Here is a 19,466-nt window from a genome sequence, read left to right as displayed (position 1 = left end):
GGAACACATGTTTCCGCATTCATATCGCACTGACTAAACGTCTTGGTTAACGCGCACGCCTTCGATATATTCTTCTGAACGTATAAACAAATAAATCTATAATTAAAACTGAATTAAAAATATCTTCCACGGAGTCACACACGCGAAGATTCGCTGATGAGCCATAGACAGATTCGTTTTTATTTTTGTTTGATTGACGCATAATCTTCTACATTTCCTTTGGTTATGGTTGGAGCTCTATGCCATTGAAATGTCAAACTGTTATAATTTTTCAAATTATAATTTTCAACAAATCATTTTGTGTGCTTAATTTATTAATCTTAATAGCCTGTCACTGTTTTTGATAGTATTTGTAATTATTTAACAAATTTAAAGTAATCGTCACTATTTTTAATAGGACAACACTAATCTCATTACACATCATCTTCGAAATTTTAGTCTATGGTTTGTGTCCATTGTTTTTCTACAATGTTATTTTTCTGACTGCTGCTAGTGGACGAGAAATTTGGTCTCGCGGAGAAGTGAGTGGGTTTGTGCTGGTGTTCGTGTTCGATATTGTGATTTATTAGTAATAGATCACGAAGATGTCGTCACCGAGCGCTGGGAAACGTCGGATGGACACAGATGTCATCAAACTGTATCCTTTCTTTGTTATCGTCATTACTAGCCACCCTACTGCGTTCGAGGGCTTCCATGTAAATAACTGCCTGAAGGGCCATCAGCTGATTGTCACAGCCCCTATTTAAAATCGATATGGTCTGTGTATATATTAATTTATCATGTTTTTATCCTAGGATTCATCGTGTAGAAAGCATTTGATACATAATTGTTAATGTCGATTAGACCTTAGTCTATTTATCTGCAAAAGAGCGTGGAGTCTTTGTGTGGCTCCGTGGGCCTACGTATCTATATATAACACGTTGATAAACACGTACATTACTACGGTCGCGCGTTCACGGCGCTCTTCCGTGTGTTAGATTGTGATATTGTATTTCGTAATTCGTTATGTAGGCCACGGTCTCAGTTGCGCATTTTTTTTCTACACTTTGTTACGGTCTTAGACTCGAACGGATTATGAAGATGGTCAATTCTGTTACACGCAATTAAATGATAATTGCACATAGTTTATAGTGACATGGTACAATGAAAATATAACTATGTAGTGGCCTCACCCTTGGTTGTTTTGTTACATGCCTTTGTCAACAAGAGCTTTTAATTGATAATGTAATAAAAACGCACAAATAGTCTATGTCTATCTTAGTGTATTGACCTTGCTGGTATTTAATTAGTATGGCTGTGGTATATTAAATTTTATCAAATAAACTGGGGTCAGTGTGAAGTTCATTGTTTCGTTGGTATTTTGCCAAACAAAGAAAATTTATGGTTTAATGATTATTATAAACAGCTCTGCATGACATGATAATGCTAAACCATCTTTGAGAATTAGAATAAGTTTAATTACAAAAACCAGACCAACATCATAGATAAATAAACTTAGTACTTAGTGTAAATGTTGTATTGACTTGTGAAAAAGCCTTTGAGGCCTACTTGCAATAAGAAATTAGTACACCTAGGTAGTTAAGCGAAATACTAAAAATGAAAGTACATAATATTTTGGACAGTCTCTTATGTAATAAAATGAATGTGTTACTTGTTTTGTTTTAACAGAATGTTCTGGTGAACATAATTAGAGAAAGTGAAACATCTTTTGTTCACTTTTTTGAAGTTCTTTTATTTATACTGGGAATGGGGTTTATTTTGTGCTGGTTTGTTATTTTATTGTTATTGTTGATCATTCATCAGTACTAAATATTACAATTGAACATATTAAGGATGAGGAAGGAAGGATTAAACCATAACAAGAAAGAAAAAAAGTAGGCTTTTGAAACTCTTTGTCAATTCAATTATTTTGCTTTTGTTTTTTTTATGACATCAGTGGCAAACATGCATACGGCCCGTCTGATGGTAAGCAGTCACTGTTGCCTAGGGACACCTGCAACACCAGAGATATGACACTATGTTGCAGACTCTTTAAAAACCTGTACAATCCTTTTGGTCTCTTCTTCTTTCCATCCTGTTACCTGCTGCTGGGGTGTAGGGCTCGAACCATTTTCTTCCACTGACTCCAGTCCTGGGCAGCTTGAGTTGGTTGTATTGGGATTGGGGTGAGAGGAGGTCACCCAATCCTTTTGGTATAATAAGCAAAATGAATATATGATACTTTAATTTTATTTACAGTACATATGGTGCTACTTTACCGCACTAGTGCGAAAATTAGCATATTACGTTACTGTGTCAAACATTTAAAGGGCCATATGCACTGTAAAACGTTGTACGATACATGTGCGAATAGGTAATTCGCAACTCGTGTCGATTTAAAACACTCCCTTCGGTTGTGTTTTCATTTATCGCCACTCGTTTCGAATTTCCTATTTTTCGCACTTGTATCGTAATGTACTATTAATGCGAATTTTAAAAGCCATTTCTCTGACATTTAGTATTACAACTTATTTCATACATTAAAGAAAAATTATCTCTTCATCCAGGATTATGAAGTACTTTAATATTCACCAAAAAATTATTAAAGTATACTATAATAACAGTACAAAACAGGCAGTCTTTATAATATATAGTAATCTCTTCCAGATAACCTTTGGGTAATGATGGTCACTGATGTAGGTACCTATTACATATAACTAATCAAATCAAAAATAGGTAGGCAAATTAAAAGCTGAGTTTAGTAAGTACTTATCAGATAAAGCCAAATAAAAAAAAAAATGAGGTCAGTTCTATACTGTAGAAGTTTAGTTAATTATTTAAAGCCTCAATCATTCTGTATTAAAAGTAGTTAAAGGAATTCTTATAGTGTGATTCTGTCTGTCTGTCACATTGCTAAACAACTTTAGAACATACACTATTGATTTGAAATATGGAATAATTATTAAATAAGGCTAACCCAGACACTTTAAATTGTTTTTACAGTACATATGGTGCTACTTTGCCGCACTAGTGCGAAAATTAGCACATAACGTTACTCTGTCGAACATGTAAAGGGCCATATGTACTGTAAAATGTTGTACAATGCATGTGCGAATAGGTAATTCGCAAGTCGTGTCGATTTAAAACACTCTCTATTTTTCGCACTTGCATCGTAATGTACTATTCGGCTATCTTTATCGCCTAGAAACTCTGATAGTTTCGCCATGCCATCCAGAACAGTATAACAAAAAAAATTAAAAATATTTTTAGGGTACCTCCTATACAAAATGATATTTTTTGTTTTTTATTTGACCCATTAGTGTGGGGAATCGTTGGATAGGTCGTTTAAATTTGGGTCTCCAAGAACCATTTTTTGATAAAGTTAATATTTTAGGAAATAATCAATCTGAAAGAAAAAAAAATGTGCCCCTCTAAATTTTGAACCATGAGTCCAAAAATTAAAAAAAAAAGTACAATGGTAGCTACTAATTAATGTCCCTCGTTTGGCTGATTCTGACAGAATGGTAACTATGAAACCCTACACTGAGCATGGCCCCACATGCTCTTGGCCAATTTTTTGTTACTATACTGTACTTTTTTACCTTTTTTGACATTGAAGGAGAATCATAATGAGCTTGTCAAATCATTAACTGCCTCATTATCATAATAAAGCCATTTATTCCGAACTATATACATTTCAAATGAGATTTATTTTTATTTTTTTCTAATATATCCCTCAGTTCGGTGTGCCGTAAGGCATAGGCCTCCTCTAACTGTCTCTTGTCTGCAGCAACCCTCATCCAGTATGGCCCCAGAGTCAGACGAATGTCATCTTTCCATCTTGTAATTGGATGCGGACTGCCTCATTAAAAATCATTATAGGTAATGGATCAATGAATTTCTACCTTTTGTTGCATTGTTTTGTTTTTACCAAAGCAACATGTCAAACACCTTGGGTACTAGGTATTACTTTAAAGTTATGTTAATATAGCTATTGCTGTGTGGCACCTTGTATTCTAAATGGTTGGAGGTATTTTTACTTAATTTTATGTGTCCTTCCTACTTGCTGGCACACAGACAATTACTCTCACTGAAAATTTACACAGTTTATAATTATATTATTGAGTCTAAAGTTTGTCTTCATAACTGAATGTAGGTTTTTGCACCTCCTAAATAGCTAAATACATATTATAATTTCTCCACTACCTTAAGGTTGTCTGGAAGATTCACTCTTTAGCAATAAGACCGCCTGTAACAACCTCTGTCTTTATGTAATATGTGTGTTTATCTGTAAATCTTATCATGAGGTTGTGCAATGAAGAGGATAGGTTGTATAAAACATGTATGCCCTTATTAGATATAAAGAAACATAGGTACTAGACATAAAGACCGTTCCTGCAAAAGTGCCCATAACGCTTGTGGGATTAACACTTTGGAATTGTTGAATATCTATTAGTAAATTGATAAAACCAAACAGAGAGATTCATAAAAACAGAGGTATATATTATGGTCTTAAATAGGTTTTGTAAAACATACACAGTCTAACTATATATGATCTGCCAAATGAGGCATACAAATTTATATCGCTTCTCTCTGCCATCGCTCTATGCGATATTTGTATCTTCACCACTTTACTTAGATGGTTGTGGTTGTCCTAAGGTACCCTAGAGGTGCAAAGGGCCTTCAGAAATTCGCGCCACGCCTTCCTATCTACTGACCCTTCTGGCCTCACTCCAGCTCAACCCAAGCTTAGATGGGCAGTCCTCAACTGTCAACTGTATGCGTTGCTCCAGTAACTTCCTGCCTCGTTCAGCTCAACTGTGGAATGAACTATCGCCCGCGGTATTTCCGGACCGATACAACCTTCAAACCTTCAAAGAAAGATCGTACTGTCATCCTAAAAGCCGGCAACTCACTTCCTCAGGTGTCCATAGACGACGGTAATCTCGTTTGATGATATTTTCATCTTCACCACTGAGTAGATGGTTGGCATACCTCAACTGAGCGGTTTCCCAGAAACTTTCTACCTCGCCCGGATAACTGTGGAAATGAATGTCGCCCGCGCATTTCCGGACCGATACGACCTTCAATGGGATAGCTTTACGTGGGGCTCAATACAAGCAACGTTGTGATTTTAACATTGGGGTTACTGTATTTATGGAATAATTAATATAAAACTCCCTCTTTCTCAACCGTCCTCTAGTTAACGTCCGAATTTAATGCCTCCTTTTCTACCCTCCCTTTTTAGATGGTGTTCGAATGGCCGTTCCGATACTCGCAGATCGAGTCAAGCCAATGACTTATGAAACGAAACCTTATTAAAGCCTGACCAGAAATATATGATCATTGTCAAGAGGGCGCTGTTATTTTCATGTATAGGGTGACAGTTCAGTTTAGTATGAAAAATTACAGCTGTTTCATATAAAAAGTAGGTCAACGGGAAATAACGTGTAAATTATGATTCCCTCGAGACTTGAGAGTGTCGAAATTTACGTTTTTGCGGCATAAACAGCCGTTTTTAGGGTTCCGTAGCCAAATGGCAAAAAACGGAACCCTTATAGATTCGTCATGTCCGTCCGTCTGTCCGATTATTTTTGTTACGTTAACTAAATTTATTTTTTTCACAGCTTCTAGGGACTGTAGACCTGAATATATGGTTTTAATTTCAACTCAATATCTCCACGCGTTCCCGAGATAAAAGGTCTTGACAGACAGACAGACGGACGGACGGATGGACGGACAACAAAGTGATCCATGATAAGAGTTCTGTTTTTAGCTGTACCCAAAGAGAAAAACGATACCCTACTACTAAGACTCCGCTGTCTCTCCGTCTGTCACCAGGCTGCATCTCATGAACCGTGATAGTTAGACTGTTGAAATTTTATCAGATGATGTATTTCTGTTGCCGCTATAACAACAACTACGGAACCCTCAGTGGGCGAGTCCGACTCGCAATTGTTCGGTTTTTTTCCTTTTGAGGTACGGAACCCTAATGAACTGTCATTAGAGACCATCATTGGACGCCCGAGGTATAGTGTTGCTGGTGTCCATGAGCTACGGTAATTGCTTACCATAAGGCGATTTGTTAGCTCGTTTGCCTCCTGTATCATAAAAACTGGACAAGTGCGAGTCGGACTCGCCCACCGAGGGTTCCGTACTTTTTAGTATGTGTTACAGAAATACATCATCTGTGAAAATTTCAAATGTCAGACAGACGGACAGACAAACGGACACCGGAGTCTTAGTAATAATAGGGTCCCGTTTTACCCTTTGGGTTTCCGTACCCTAACAAAAACGAGTTATTGCGCTTATTATTTTGTTAATTATGCAAAATACATTGAAATATATGTCTCTTCCGCCATTAGTCATACCAAGAGCGTCTGAGCGATCGCAAATCAGAGCCAACAACCCAGACGTATCGATTTTCAGTTCAACATTACCTGTTTCACGTGCAGCTAATGCACGGGCAATCAATATTATGCATTATTTGATATAGCTATGCATTTTCCGCGGAGAATTTGGTCTGGGTTGTCACATGCGCGTTGCCGAGGACTGGTGATTTTTGTTCTTGTGGAAGTACCCTGCTTTTCTTTGTGGAAGTAATTATTTCACAGGGCGCTAACACAAAATTGTACTTTTTAGGGTTCCGTGCCTCAAAAGGAAATAAGTTTTTGGCAAAAAAAAAAAATTTGTTACAAGTTTTTATCGCTGACTGTACTTTGTTTTAGACAGGCGACTAATACTCATCGAGCTTGTTCTAAAAACCCCAAACACAATTAGGTTGCGTTGTTTTATCACAGAGTTCCTATGGCCACCTCCTGTCTCCATCATCAGATCAGCTCGATGGTACCATAATATTGCATTGTCACCCGACTTAGATATGCATGCAAAATTTCAGCTCAATCGGAAACCTGGAAGTGGATCAAATTTAACTTGCAAGATTTGATTACAGACAGACAACGGGACAGGTGAAACACACAGGACAAATTAGAGGATCTATGACAAATTTCGTTTTTAGGGTTCCGTAGCCAAATGGCATAAAACGGAACCCTTATAGTTTCGCCATGTCCGTCTGTCTGTCTGTCTGTCCGAGGCTTTGCTCCGTGGTCGCTAGTGCTAGAAAGCTGAAATTTGGCATGGATATATAAATCAATAAAGCCGACAAAGTCGTACAATAAAATCTATTTTTTTTTTTAGGGTACCTCCCCTACACGTAAAGTGGGGGTGAAATTTTTTTTCGCTTCAACCCTAGAGTGTGGGGTATCATTGGAAAGGTCTTCCAGAAACATTTTTTGATAAAGTGAATATATTCGGAGATAATCGCTCCGAAAGAAAAAAAATGTGTCCCCCCCCCCCCTAACTTTTGAACCATAGGTCCAAAAAATATGAAAAAAAAATCGTGGAAGTAGAGCTTAAGAAAGACATTAAATGAAAACTATAGCAGACATGATCAGTTTAGCTGTTTTTGAGTTATCGCAAAAAGTTTTCCCTTCATAGTAAAAAGACTTACTTTAATTAGGTACTGATTATGCAAATTTGCCTATTTGTTTAACTCGGGTGAAAGGTACCGTTTCATCCCTTGGTTAACAATTTACTATACTTTAAGCTCCAGTTTAGCTTATTGTGACGGAATAGTAACTACGGAACCCTACACTGAGCGTGGCCCGACATGCTCTTGGCCGGTTATTTGTTTTTCGCGGGAGGCTCTCAGTTTGTGCTAGAGGCGCCCCCTACGCAGAGTATTGCATCATATCCCCTATTAGTGTTTCTACTAGAAGAAACACGAATCAAAATATTTTCATTAAAAAAAATATTTGTTCCCTACAGTTGAAGTACAGTTGCCTGCCAGATATATCTGGCAACTGTACTTCAACTATAATCTATCTTGCAGTCTATCTATCAGACATCAACCCTCAGTTTTCTCACGATGTCACGAAGCTGGTCGCTATCTTATCTTCCACGATAGTGACACGAACAACTACCGCTTATCTTATCTTTACCAAGCCGTATTTTGCCATGGCGACTGCCTAGGGCAGGCAAATAAACTTAAACTAGCGTTATAGGCATGTTGGCCGAACGTTAATTAGAATTGAAAATATTGTAATGGTTAATTTTTAATATTTTCAATTCTAATTAACATTCGGTTAACACTGGTTATAGGGTTATGACATAATTTTGCAATACACCTATGACTCGGTTCGAGCGCCATCTTGATAGTCACGCCTCGTAATTAATAGCATAAGCGCGAGGCAATTTCCTCGCACACAAGATGGCCAGTGTAGACGTGCCTCGGCCGAGGCAGGGCGCTCGGGCGAGGTAAACGCGCGCGCCGTCTACCGCAATCTCTTCCTGCAATCCCTTACTTCACGGCCTCTGCAGTAATGTACTATAGTAGTAGTGAAATACGTCATTGCACGAAATAAATTACATGGAGAAGAGAAATATACAATGAATCTATATATTTTTTTCGATTATTATATACTTTATTTACAATAACAATATACATAATGGATATTTACAGATGATTACTATAACTAGCTTATATCTAAAATAGGCCCTTGAGGTATTGTACCAAGGATGCTGGCGGCATTTCCTCGTTGTAACCCAATACTGATACGTTGTGCGAGGAAGCCGCCAGCTCTTCGGTCACTAGTTACGTCAACCAGACGCGATTTCTCCAAAAAACTTGCGCACGCTGGGGCCCCATGGACTTAGAGTTTCAACGCCAAATGGTACAAAATGGTACTTTCTACCGAGGCTCTTATATTTATTACGTTATTATTATGAATATAATAAATTTTCTTGACTAATAATCTCAGCATTGAAAGCAAGCACGAGGTTACCATATTGGGTGGGCTCAACGAGTTCTGCGTGAAATTCTTCGGACCCCCAGGAAGTGAGTAATCAATCCATATCCTGTCATTATGCAACCCATGTATTTACAGTCGCCATCAGATATATCCGAGCAGCCAAGGCGCTCACAAATATCTGAACACGCCTCTAGTATCAAGGCCAGGGGTCACCAATCACCATGTAGTTAGTTTCTTCCGTTTTTTTTAAATTACTTGTCTATTGCGGTCCGTTTCTACTTGAGTTTATTAAATCAACAAATTTAGTGAAATCGGGTCGCCGTTTGGTGACCCCTGGTGCGTGTTCAGATAAAATTGAGCACATCGGCCGCTCCGATATATCTGATGGGAACTGTATAGTGAGCAATAATTATTGACACTGTCATTTGTAGTATACAAATTGGCCAATATAACGAATAAGATCCATATTTCTCGACGATCGCTTTACCATTTAAGCCCGTCACAGACGGTGCGATAATATATATTAAAATACCGACAGATATCTTATACATACAAGGTGCCCGTGAGCATTGCGAGAGATTTTAACGGTGCATTCCTGATGGCAACAGAAGCAAAAAATGTTATAATATAACAATAGTATTATAAAAAAAAAATCCCTTTTTTTGAGCACTCCTGTACATAAAACGTAATTTTTATTGATAAACACATAACCTAAAATTAACTAAAAAGTTTTTTTTTATTTGGGGGTAGCCTCTCGAATACATTTTTTAATTTTTCGATGTCAATCAATAGGTATGTCCAGACTAGACCTCAAAGTGGCAATACCGCAGTCAAAAATATGTTTTGTACCGACTTATGGCGAAAGAATGATTTCGAAAAACATTTAATTATCTCTGAAACTAGGCCAGGGGCGTAGCTACCGCCGTATCTGCCGTATCAATTATACGGGGCCCCCGGGCCACGGGGGCCCCCAACGTACGTTTTTGTGAGAAATCTTTACCCTTCCTAAGGGCCCCCAAACAAATTTTTATACGGGGCCCCGCCAAGGCACGCTACGCCACTGAATTAGGCCTAATCCAGATTTTTTTTTAATGATATTTTAGTTTCTAAATATTACCAGGAATGCTTAGTTAAAATGTCTCGCAATGCTCACGGGCACCTTGTGTAAGCACCACACACGCCTATGATACCAAAATATATGTCGCTCTGTCTAGCACTTACATTGTGAGAGAGACGTAATATATCAGCAATTTCTAAAAACCCCAAACACAATTAGGTTGCGTTGTTTTATCACAGAGTTCCTACGTCCACCTCTTGTCTCCATCATCAGATCAGCTCGATGGTACCATAATATTGCATTGTCACCCGACTTACATATGTATGCAAATTTTCAGCTCAATCGGAAACCGGGAAGTGGATCAAATTTAACTTGCAAGATTTGATTACAAACAGACAACGGTCAGGTGAAAGTAAAAATAAAAGCTTGTAAAATACACACTGTATTATCACTCCGTCTGTGACGGACTTTAGACCTTGAAGCTCTTGTGAGCTTAAGAGGCTGTCAATACCTAAAGCGCGCACACTGTCTATTTCTATCGGAGTAAATGAGATAGCACTGTCGCATGTTACTGGGCCTGGGCAAGGGAATAATAAGAAAAATATTTAAATAAAAAAAAGTGGATTATTAGTGTAATATTTTACTCAACTACGGTTTAGATATAAATGTTTTGAAATTGTGATTTTAATTGCAGACCCTTAAGTCAAAACAATAAAGACATAGAACCGTTTAATTGTGATTTTAAGACCAATCTTTGCAATTATTTTCTATCGAGCCGATTTCGTTCAATCATGTATCGAGTACAACCACGGTCTTTGAAATATAATTAATATGAACATATATTTTTCTTACTTGACTAAAACAAATAGTCTTTCTTAAAAAACTGTTTAAGTAACATCAATTTCAAGGACATTGGGTGTTGACAGCCTCTTCAATCAAATAAGTCTAATGCAACCTCGGAAGCAAAAATTTCCGGCAACAATAAAATAAATTGGTAAAAATACAAACAAACAACTTTTTAGTGCACTTTCCGCCCCACTGACCGACGATTAATTCATGCGGAACCATTCAGGGTTTTAAATCGAACAGATAATGTAAAGATAACTAAATTATCATTTGGCACTAATATTGTGCGATCACACGATTAGTCAGATTGTTTTGGTTAAGTATTTGAATACTTAATTATAACTAGTGGTTCTGTGAGCTGTAGATCTCGCGTTAAGCTTGGAACATGTAAAAGTGAAAAATACTTAGTTCATTGAGTCGTTGTCACAGTGAACTCACAATGGTCTTAAGCGCCATAGACTCTATTGGCGCTTAAGCTCTTTATGCTAATTTCAGCATTTTGAAAAATGTACAAATACTGGATCGACAAAAAAACTATTTAATGGAATCTCGTCACAAAATTTCACGAAAAATAGGTTAAGAAATGCGCCCTGTAGAGGAGAACACCCGGAGATACGAAAGAAAATGCCCGAGTTAAACGGAGACCCTCGCTAACGCTTCGGTCAATAATTATTAATAGTAGGTACTAAACAACTTACTTGGAGACTCGATAATACGTGTTAAATAAATTAAGCGTGAGTGACCCATTTTAATTATATCAACGCGGGTCACTCACGCTCCATTAGAGCTGCTTAAAACGTGAGTGACCCGTTTGAATATGTATTATTAAAACGTGTTATTTTAAGGATGTTTTTTGTTTACATTGCAAAGCGCCTCATTTGTATTGGAGTATCGTTCATATGAATATTATAGTGATTACCTACTTATAAACGCCAAAGACCTTGAGGCAGAATAAATAATAATGCCTTCGTCCTAAGAAAACAGAAATTATTAATTATTTATTTGCATAGACACAGTATGTTACAATACATTATGTTCATTATATTGTGTCATTATGTTAAGTTTGTTTTTATACTTTACCAGTGCACGCAAAAATGATTAGAGATGAACACAGTATTCATCTTTTTAGAATTCTGGCGAAAGTTTTAATCTTGCAGCAGATCCAATCTAATGAAATTGATTCTGTAAGACACAATTTATCACTAACGCACTATATTAATAACATATTTGAAAATGTAAGACAACAATAAAAATTCCAATAAGTTTCAGACAAAATAGAGTGGTGATAAATTATGATTTCGGAGAAACAAAAACATTAACAACTTAACTAGCAGTGCTTCCCAGTTTTCACTTTATTTTTGACGTTAAATTGATGTTAGACGATTACTTAACAAGGAGAAAGGAAGAATGTCGCTTAAAATTTAGTCGGTGCGATATTACGTTACACGCAATCGTCTAAAAGAATGCAAATTAGCATACCGATGTAACCGCTATATTAATGTCTATCTTTTGTCTTGGTTTCAGTGTCAATACGTCCATAGATCTCTCCAACAAGCCACAATTTATATCAATATATAGTATAAATCAAAATTATTTACAGCGTTAAATATATCCCATAGTGTTTCTATTTTTATGGTAACACGCTTGTGTTGCAATGTATTTGAGCACTTTGGTTGCCACTATTTATTTGATTCTCACTATACAGACACTCCCCCTAAACTTAACTGTAATTGGAGGATCGTCGATGTTATACTCTAAAATGGCTGATTATGATTAGGGCTTGTCCTCAGTCACTGACACTGCAACGCTTTGCGTGTCGTTAAGAATATTTGCGCCGCTCCCTAAGAGCACTCAATAAATAATAAGTAATAATCGCATTCGGCGCTGTAAATTTTGTTGAGCAAGATTATTGCACCCCAAAAATTCCACTAACATTTAATTCTTTCATTTTATATTTCCAGCCCCATACGAGGGTGGCGTGTGGCGCGTACGCGTGCACCTCCCCGACCACTACCCCTTCAAGTCGCCCTCTATCGGTTTTATGAACAAGGTCTACCATCCCAACATCGACGAGGTATCGGGCACTGTATGCTTGGACGTTATCAATCAGGCCTGGACCGCACTTTACGGTAAATACTCCTTCAACATGTTGTATTCGCACTTTCAACCACTGAATTAGAGTAAGTGGCATCGGCTGAAGATATCTCTTCTACAAATCTATCTACAAAAGGCCTGCACTGTGCTTTCCGGTAAATACTCCTACGTTATATAGTTTTCGCACTTTCAACCACTGAAGCAGAGTATATGGCACTATATACAATACTAACCTCATGTCGAACATAGGCTTCATGAACATGGTTTAACATTCCAACATGAACGAGGTGAAGCACTGTGTCCCTTGACGTTACCAACCAGGCCTAGGTAGCATTATGATAAATACGCCTTCATTGTCTTTTTTTCGCACTTTTCGGCAAAGCAACGGCACCAATTAAACTTTGATTCAACCTAATATTCTGCCCACTACAATGTCCTTGATTCTTTGGTCAGGTTTTTCTGTTATACACTATAATTTCCACGAAACAGCACAGAAACGATTGGATTATCAATTCCATATACAAAATAATAATCATATTTAAACCATATGTATAATGAACGAATCCTCCGTTTCAGATTTATCGAACATATTCGAGTCGTTCCTCCCACAACTGCTGACCTACCCCAACCCCATTGACCCGCTGAACGGAGACGCTGCCGCCATGTACCTGCACAAGCCTGAAGAGTATAAGAAGAAAGTTTCAGGTCTGTATCGTATTTGAAATATGTTGTCTTTTCTTACAGAGTTCAGATTTGGGCTCTTAACCCCACACCCCCCAGTTAAGTTTACCTCGAAGATGAAAATTTTGAATTGAATTTTAAATCTATTTGCTGACCATCGGCGATATCGCTTCGATGAAAAATGTGGCTTTCCATAGAGAAGGGTCCTTATGCTTCATGTGCATGCGTCGTGCATCTGACTGGAGTTTGATGACTAGAGACTCTCGTATTTTCTAATGTGTTATGTTGGGGTTATTTTTAGCCTCTGACGCAGAGAGTGAGAGGTGTTATTTATGTTTTCATTAGTTTACGAGTATTACTTACATCTATAATTTATAGCTTAGCAGCCAAAGCATTACACATGTTAATCTAAACTAAACATTAAGTACGAATATTATGTACATTGCGACTTAAATAAACATATCGGAGCAATTTATTTTGTTGTTTGTTTATGGTATCGTAGCAATCGAAAGGCATAAACTGACTTGAATTTAATATTTTTGTTCGAAAAGGGAGGTTAGAGTGTTCTTATCTATTTAGTGAATATGTGTATTATTATGAAGATCTTAATATTTCTGCTTAATCTGGTTTATGGAGAAATCTAATTGATTTATATAGGTCAGATTCTAAATTAGATTTCCTATCAAAGTTGTATTTATCCCTTTTCTTAATAAATAAACTTAACTAATTAATAGAGCAAAATTAAAAGTCGATTTGTTTTAAGATACATTGCTTAAAATTGGTTATAAAATAGTATTGTACAGTTCCATATCAAGTGATTTTTAAATTAAAGAGTCCGAGATATAAAATTAGTCATTCATTATTCTCGGGTGTGCTATTACAGATCTCAGAGATCAGAGAGATATAAGAGACATTAATTAAAATTTACAGATCGAAGTTCTCTATAAAAATATAGTAAATCTTTCCCTAGATTACGTGAGAAGATTCGCCACAGAAGAGGCTCTGCTCGAGAAAGACGCCATCACGGGCATGGGCGGCGCGCCCGCCGGCTCGTCGGCCGGCAAGGCCAACGGCGCCGCCAACAACAACGCGTCCGACACCGAGAGCTCCATGAGCGACTTCAGCGACGACGAGGCGCACGGCATGGAGTTATAACGCACGCCCGCGCCGCCGCCGCCACGCTCGCTCGCCGCCGCCGCCGCCCGCCGGCACCGGCACGCGCCGGTGCTGCCCGTTGGCTGCCGTTAGGTTTTTTCAATTTGGAAACGTTGAAGAAACGTTGATTTCGAAATTGTACATAGTCGAGGAAAAGTCCCGTTCGTCTGCTATTTAATTTGTTTTATTTAAAGTTACCTATGTGCAGTTCTATAGTAAAAAGTAGAAATAAAATAAATAAATAAATCGGCACGAGGATAATCGTCATATATATGTCAAAATAAATGAATGTTGTTACATTTACATAGTGGTCAACAACCTAAGTACAAGACGCATTCAAATGTATTAATGTTTGGTCTTTGAATACGAATACAGCTTAATCTGTACTACATTAAATTATTTTCTAATATTTACTATCGGACTGTAAATGTATTTAACTATTTTTCGTTAAAATGTAGACGAGTCGAAACCTTAACTGTGTACAATAACTTTGAAATTCACATATAACTTGTTTGAATTTGGACCGTTGAAAGGTTTCGGGAGCTGTTTTGAATATGAAATCGGTTCGGATGATCGGCTCTGTTTGAATTTCGAATTTTGCTGTTTAGCGATGTTAAACGTCAGTACGGGACTTTGATCCGAGGAGTTGGAAATCAATGAAGACATGCAATACAATTTATAACCTAAAATATTTACAAATTATATTGAAATGATAACTTTCGGGAATCATAAGAAAGTGTCAGCATCGTGCTGCGTTGATTCGTGAACTGTATTTTAGTCCATCTTATCAATTTATCATTAACGACTAATGCTGTAACTATAATTCTAATAATGGTTGGTTAAATGTTAAATCACGTGATATATCGATGTTTGTCGAGTGGCTTCACAATTACAAATAATTTTGAAATAAAAATCAATAGACCTAATGGACATTTACTGGCAAAGCAATATATTAAATTTTATAATTTGCATCCGAAAGGCCTAAGACTCGAAGCCATGAAGAAAGTAAATAAAAATATCATGTGAAAAATTATGCTTTAAATGGAAGTCCTTAATGGTCTTTTGATTTTAATGGCGTCTTTTTTTGATAACTCACTATTTATTCCTTATTTACCAGAGTAATAATGAGTTATTAAAAAGAGAAGCTCTTGAAGATCTTGGGAATCAGCAATAAAATGCAAAGTTTCTTAAAATAGCGATGATGATTGCAGATTTGAATCGATGTATTTACTCTGTCGTCGTGTTCGCTACCATAAAATTTGCCAAAAGTGAATTGGACCACAATTACCATTTTTGTTAATATGCTGCTCACGTAATAAAAATCCTAAATTGCAAGCCCATTTTACAACAGCTAGTCTTAGATACTGTGATGTCATTAGTTTCGACTAAGACTGTTACAGGGGCCTGTGATGGGCATGATGGTCATACAAAAGTTACAGGCATTTTTGTAGCGGATGCAAGGCAGCGTAAATTTTTGAATCATCGTCAAACTCAATTATGTTGAACCTGAATTTAAAAAAAATACATATCTGACACCAAAATAACCGGGAACAGTATATCGATATGATACTTGTACTTTTGTCGTCTATCGTGTCACTCATGTCATACGTCACTATGTAAGTGAGGAGGCCGACGTAAGTTGAACAAACGTTAATTTCGCGGTATTTATAATCGTCTGGAAGCAAGGACGCATACTGAGGGACCCGCGGACGTTGGGGTGCGGGTAAACATCGTTTTCTCTAGCTCGATAACAGTTATATGTCTTAAAGTGGACGTTTCAACGTACTCTGTTCCAACTCTCCTCGGTTTCCCCTACTAGTTAATTTGAAAAGAAACCATCAGGCCACGATGACAAAGTGCAAACATCATAGTCCCACAAATTTCAGTACGCAGTTGTTGAGGTGACGATGATTCAAACACTCGAATAAAAGTTGTAAAGGGTTGTTCGACTTCGTGTTTTAAAGTTATCGGTGTGTTAAGGATTGATTCATAGTTCGGCTTGTCATTTGTCCCGCTCTTAGGCTAGCAGCAATATGAATAGGGAATAAAGTGTTCACAAGTTTCGTTGTAACTAACTTTAGGGGTGCGGTTATGTAGCGCTGAGTTTAGGCATGTTTTTAAACAAATTTGTCTTTTACAATGGTCCTAAAATCATTATAATCAACTTTTGCTTATACAAACTCCTATGTATTTTACATACAAAACTATTCTGAGACTTTGACATAAGTAAGTAGGTTCATTTAAGGGCCACCCCACACTAGCGTCTCCCGAGAGTCGGCATCTATTCAACTCTATGGCCGCTGCTCGACGCAACTGCGCAGCGACGTAATTTTCCATAGCGCTGACTAGACGCCGACGCTCAGGAGACCTAAAACGGGTCACTCACATTTTTAAGCGTTCACGTGAGTGACCCATGCTTAATTTATTTAGTATACATTTTATTTTGTTTTATATCTTGCTTTAATTCTTAAAATGATTTGATACTCTATCCATTGTAATATTTGTTAATGGCAAAAACAACACAACTGGGACCTATTATAAAAAGCTAAATTTGGTTTTAAAAAATGCTTGAATTTTTCCGTAGGTGTCTTGTATCAAACATGTAAACGTTAGATTTTAAATGCGTATGATAACATACTCATTAAAAAACCTTTTGAAACTCAAGTCTAAACACGCGTGAGTGAGCGAGGTAGCATTTTGTAAATATCTTAAATTCTGTCCCCATAGCATAAAACAACTTAAATCTAATGAGCCCGTCATGGACTACAGTCATCACTTTATATCTCATAGGTATTTAAATATTTTTTATCTTAGCATTAATTTTTAAACGAACGATGTGTCATGTTTTGTGTTTTTCCCTTGACATAATTTCTACGGCAACATTTGTCTATTGTTTTTGACTGTGTTGTGATTATGAAATGCGAAATCTACATCTGTGATTTATTCTCGATTTTTAAAGTGTCAATTTAGTGGTGAGGGGATTCATTCAGTACTTATGTGATCGCTCGTTCTGACAATAGACATATTTGTTTTTTAGCGCAATTTTTTACACTTGCAACGCCTCCTGACTGTAAAGAATCGGACCCCATCCTTCCCAGCAATGGAACATGAACATGACAATTATAGGTGCCACAGTAAGAATATGTATTTTTTGGTTCCCTACATTGGCAATTAACCTCTTAAATCTGAAAAATAAAGCTCGTGCTAAACGAATAGGGGACGAACAGAAAATAAACTTAAAACATTAAATTTTAGTATAAACTAGGTATTTGACAAAAATTACATTTCAGGCTATATCCACTATGGGCCTTTTTACAGTTCTATTCTACAATTAATGGTCTTGTTGGTTTGATCATAATAAAAGTCAGGGAGATGTTGTAAGATATTTTAACTTTTAACAGTTTGCTTACACCAAATAGGTAGCATTTCTGTATAACTTGACGGTTGACAGTAGCTACGCCGGTCCTGCCAAAAGGTTAGGTGTTTTCAGATGTCCTTCTCAGCAAAAACACATCAACAAAATAATCAATATGATCATAGATTTTATTATGACATTGTCAATTTAAACTGAAACCTGTAAAATGCATTTTTAAAGTTATGTTTGATAAGTACTTAAAATAAATCAAATCGTCATAACAAGTTGAATATTTCCAACTAACTTTTTATCTTATTTCAATAGATTGAGTTTGAAAGTAAAAGAAACAAAATATTATTATTACATTACTAGTTTTTATGTATTTTTTTTGTATAATATATAAGATCAATGCAGGTTTTTGCCTAAATATGAAGAAGGACATCTGTAAACTAAATAACATTACAAAACAGATCTCTAATATGACATGTTGCGAACTATAAGTGTTGCAATCGTCGGTAAAAATAAGTTTAGTATAGATGAAGTTCACTGGTAGGAACTGTCGGAAATCTAAATAATACTGTCTAATTCATTTCAATTAGGTTAGTTGTAAAAAAATAGGTAAATTATTTCTTTCAACACATGATTAATATGATTCTGACGTTACATCTATATTTTCGGCAAAGTTCAATAAAACTATTGACTTATATATTTTTAATCAGTTTTGACATATTTAATCTACTAATATGTTTAAAAATTACAGATTTGTGTGTTTATTTGTGTTTCGTCAATTACCGGAACTATATTTTTTTTTAAATATAGGTAATTACAAACAATACTGTTCTAATATTCCCGATAGCTCCTACCGGTAAGCGCTTTAGATATAACACGAAGAATATATGAATATTATAGATATAGACATATTGTATCTTTGAAATGATAACTCAAGCCATAATAATATATTTTGGTATAAGGAGATAACAGAAAATTTCTCGTTTTTATTGTGAAAGTTGGGTTGGCAGTATTGTTTTGGTATTTAAGTATACATATTATTGAGCTTGTGCCAGACCCGGTTTTGGATTGCACGTTAAACGATAGTTATACAATCAATATGTGGATTTGAGAAGATTTTTGGGCGCATTACTACTATAGTATAATATTCTCTGAATGGCGGTGATTTTTGCTAAATGGCTACGTGTTAAAAAATATATCACTTGCGCATACCAAAAAACTTCTCAATGCAAGTTATTTTGACGTGATCCTATGGCAAAGGGACTTAAAGCCTGCATATTAATTATTGAAATTAATTAATTATTAATTATAATAAATATACCTTTTAGTTGTTTTTTTCTGTAAGCACTGTGTTCAAAACAAACTTTTTTTTATAAATATTTAACTGTATTTGTTTGAGCATTCACATTTAATTATATATATTTAGTGCATCATGTTAAATCATAAAATTATACTTCAAGAATATGCGGCTTTAAGGAGA

The 19,466-nt window shown here is 36.4% G+C and overlaps 1 protein-coding gene across 1 annotated transcript; it reads left to right on the top strand.

The window, feature by feature from the left end:
* The first annotated feature begins 466 nt into the window (after nucleotides 1-466).
* Nucleotides 467-14,844, top strand: LOC133530760 (ubiquitin-conjugating enzyme E2 H). The gene is made up of 5 exons (XM_061868822.1): nucleotides 467-637; nucleotides 8,799-8,875; nucleotides 12,654-12,821; nucleotides 13,363-13,491; nucleotides 14,438-14,844. The coding sequence occupies exons 1-5, from the start codon at nucleotides 585-587 to the stop codon at nucleotides 14,620-14,622; spliced, it is 612 nt and encodes a 203-aa protein (XP_061724806.1). The 5' UTR covers nucleotides 467-584; the 3' UTR covers nucleotides 14,623-14,844.
* The last annotated feature ends 4,622 nt before the right edge of the window (nucleotides 14,845-19,466 follow it).

Source organism: Cydia pomonella, chromosome 23 (genome assembly GCF_033807575.1).
Source record: "Cydia pomonella isolate Wapato2018A chromosome 23, ilCydPomo1, whole genome shotgun sequence".
In the NCBI taxonomy this organism is placed as follows: Eukaryota; Metazoa; Arthropoda; class Insecta; order Lepidoptera; family Tortricidae; genus Cydia; species Cydia pomonella.
Note: the sequence above shows the minus strand (reverse complement) of the source record. Positions and strands in the feature narration are given on the sequence as shown.

What these genes read in the sequence shown, in the direction of transcription:
- LOC133530760 (XM_061868822.1), top strand. Translation starts at nt 585, where the DNA reads ATGTCGTCACCGAGCGCTGGGAAACGTCGGATGGACACAGATGTCATC. An exon ending in GGCCTGGACCGCACTTTACG is followed by an intron (nt 12,822 to 13,362) that starts GTAAATACTCCT and finishes CCTCCGTTTCAG; the next exon opens with ATTTATCGAACATATTCGAG. An exon ending in GTATAAGAAGAAAGTTTCAG is followed by an intron (nt 13,492 to 14,437) that starts GTCTGTATCGTA and finishes ATCTTTCCCTAG; the next exon opens with ATTACGTGAGAAGATTCGCC.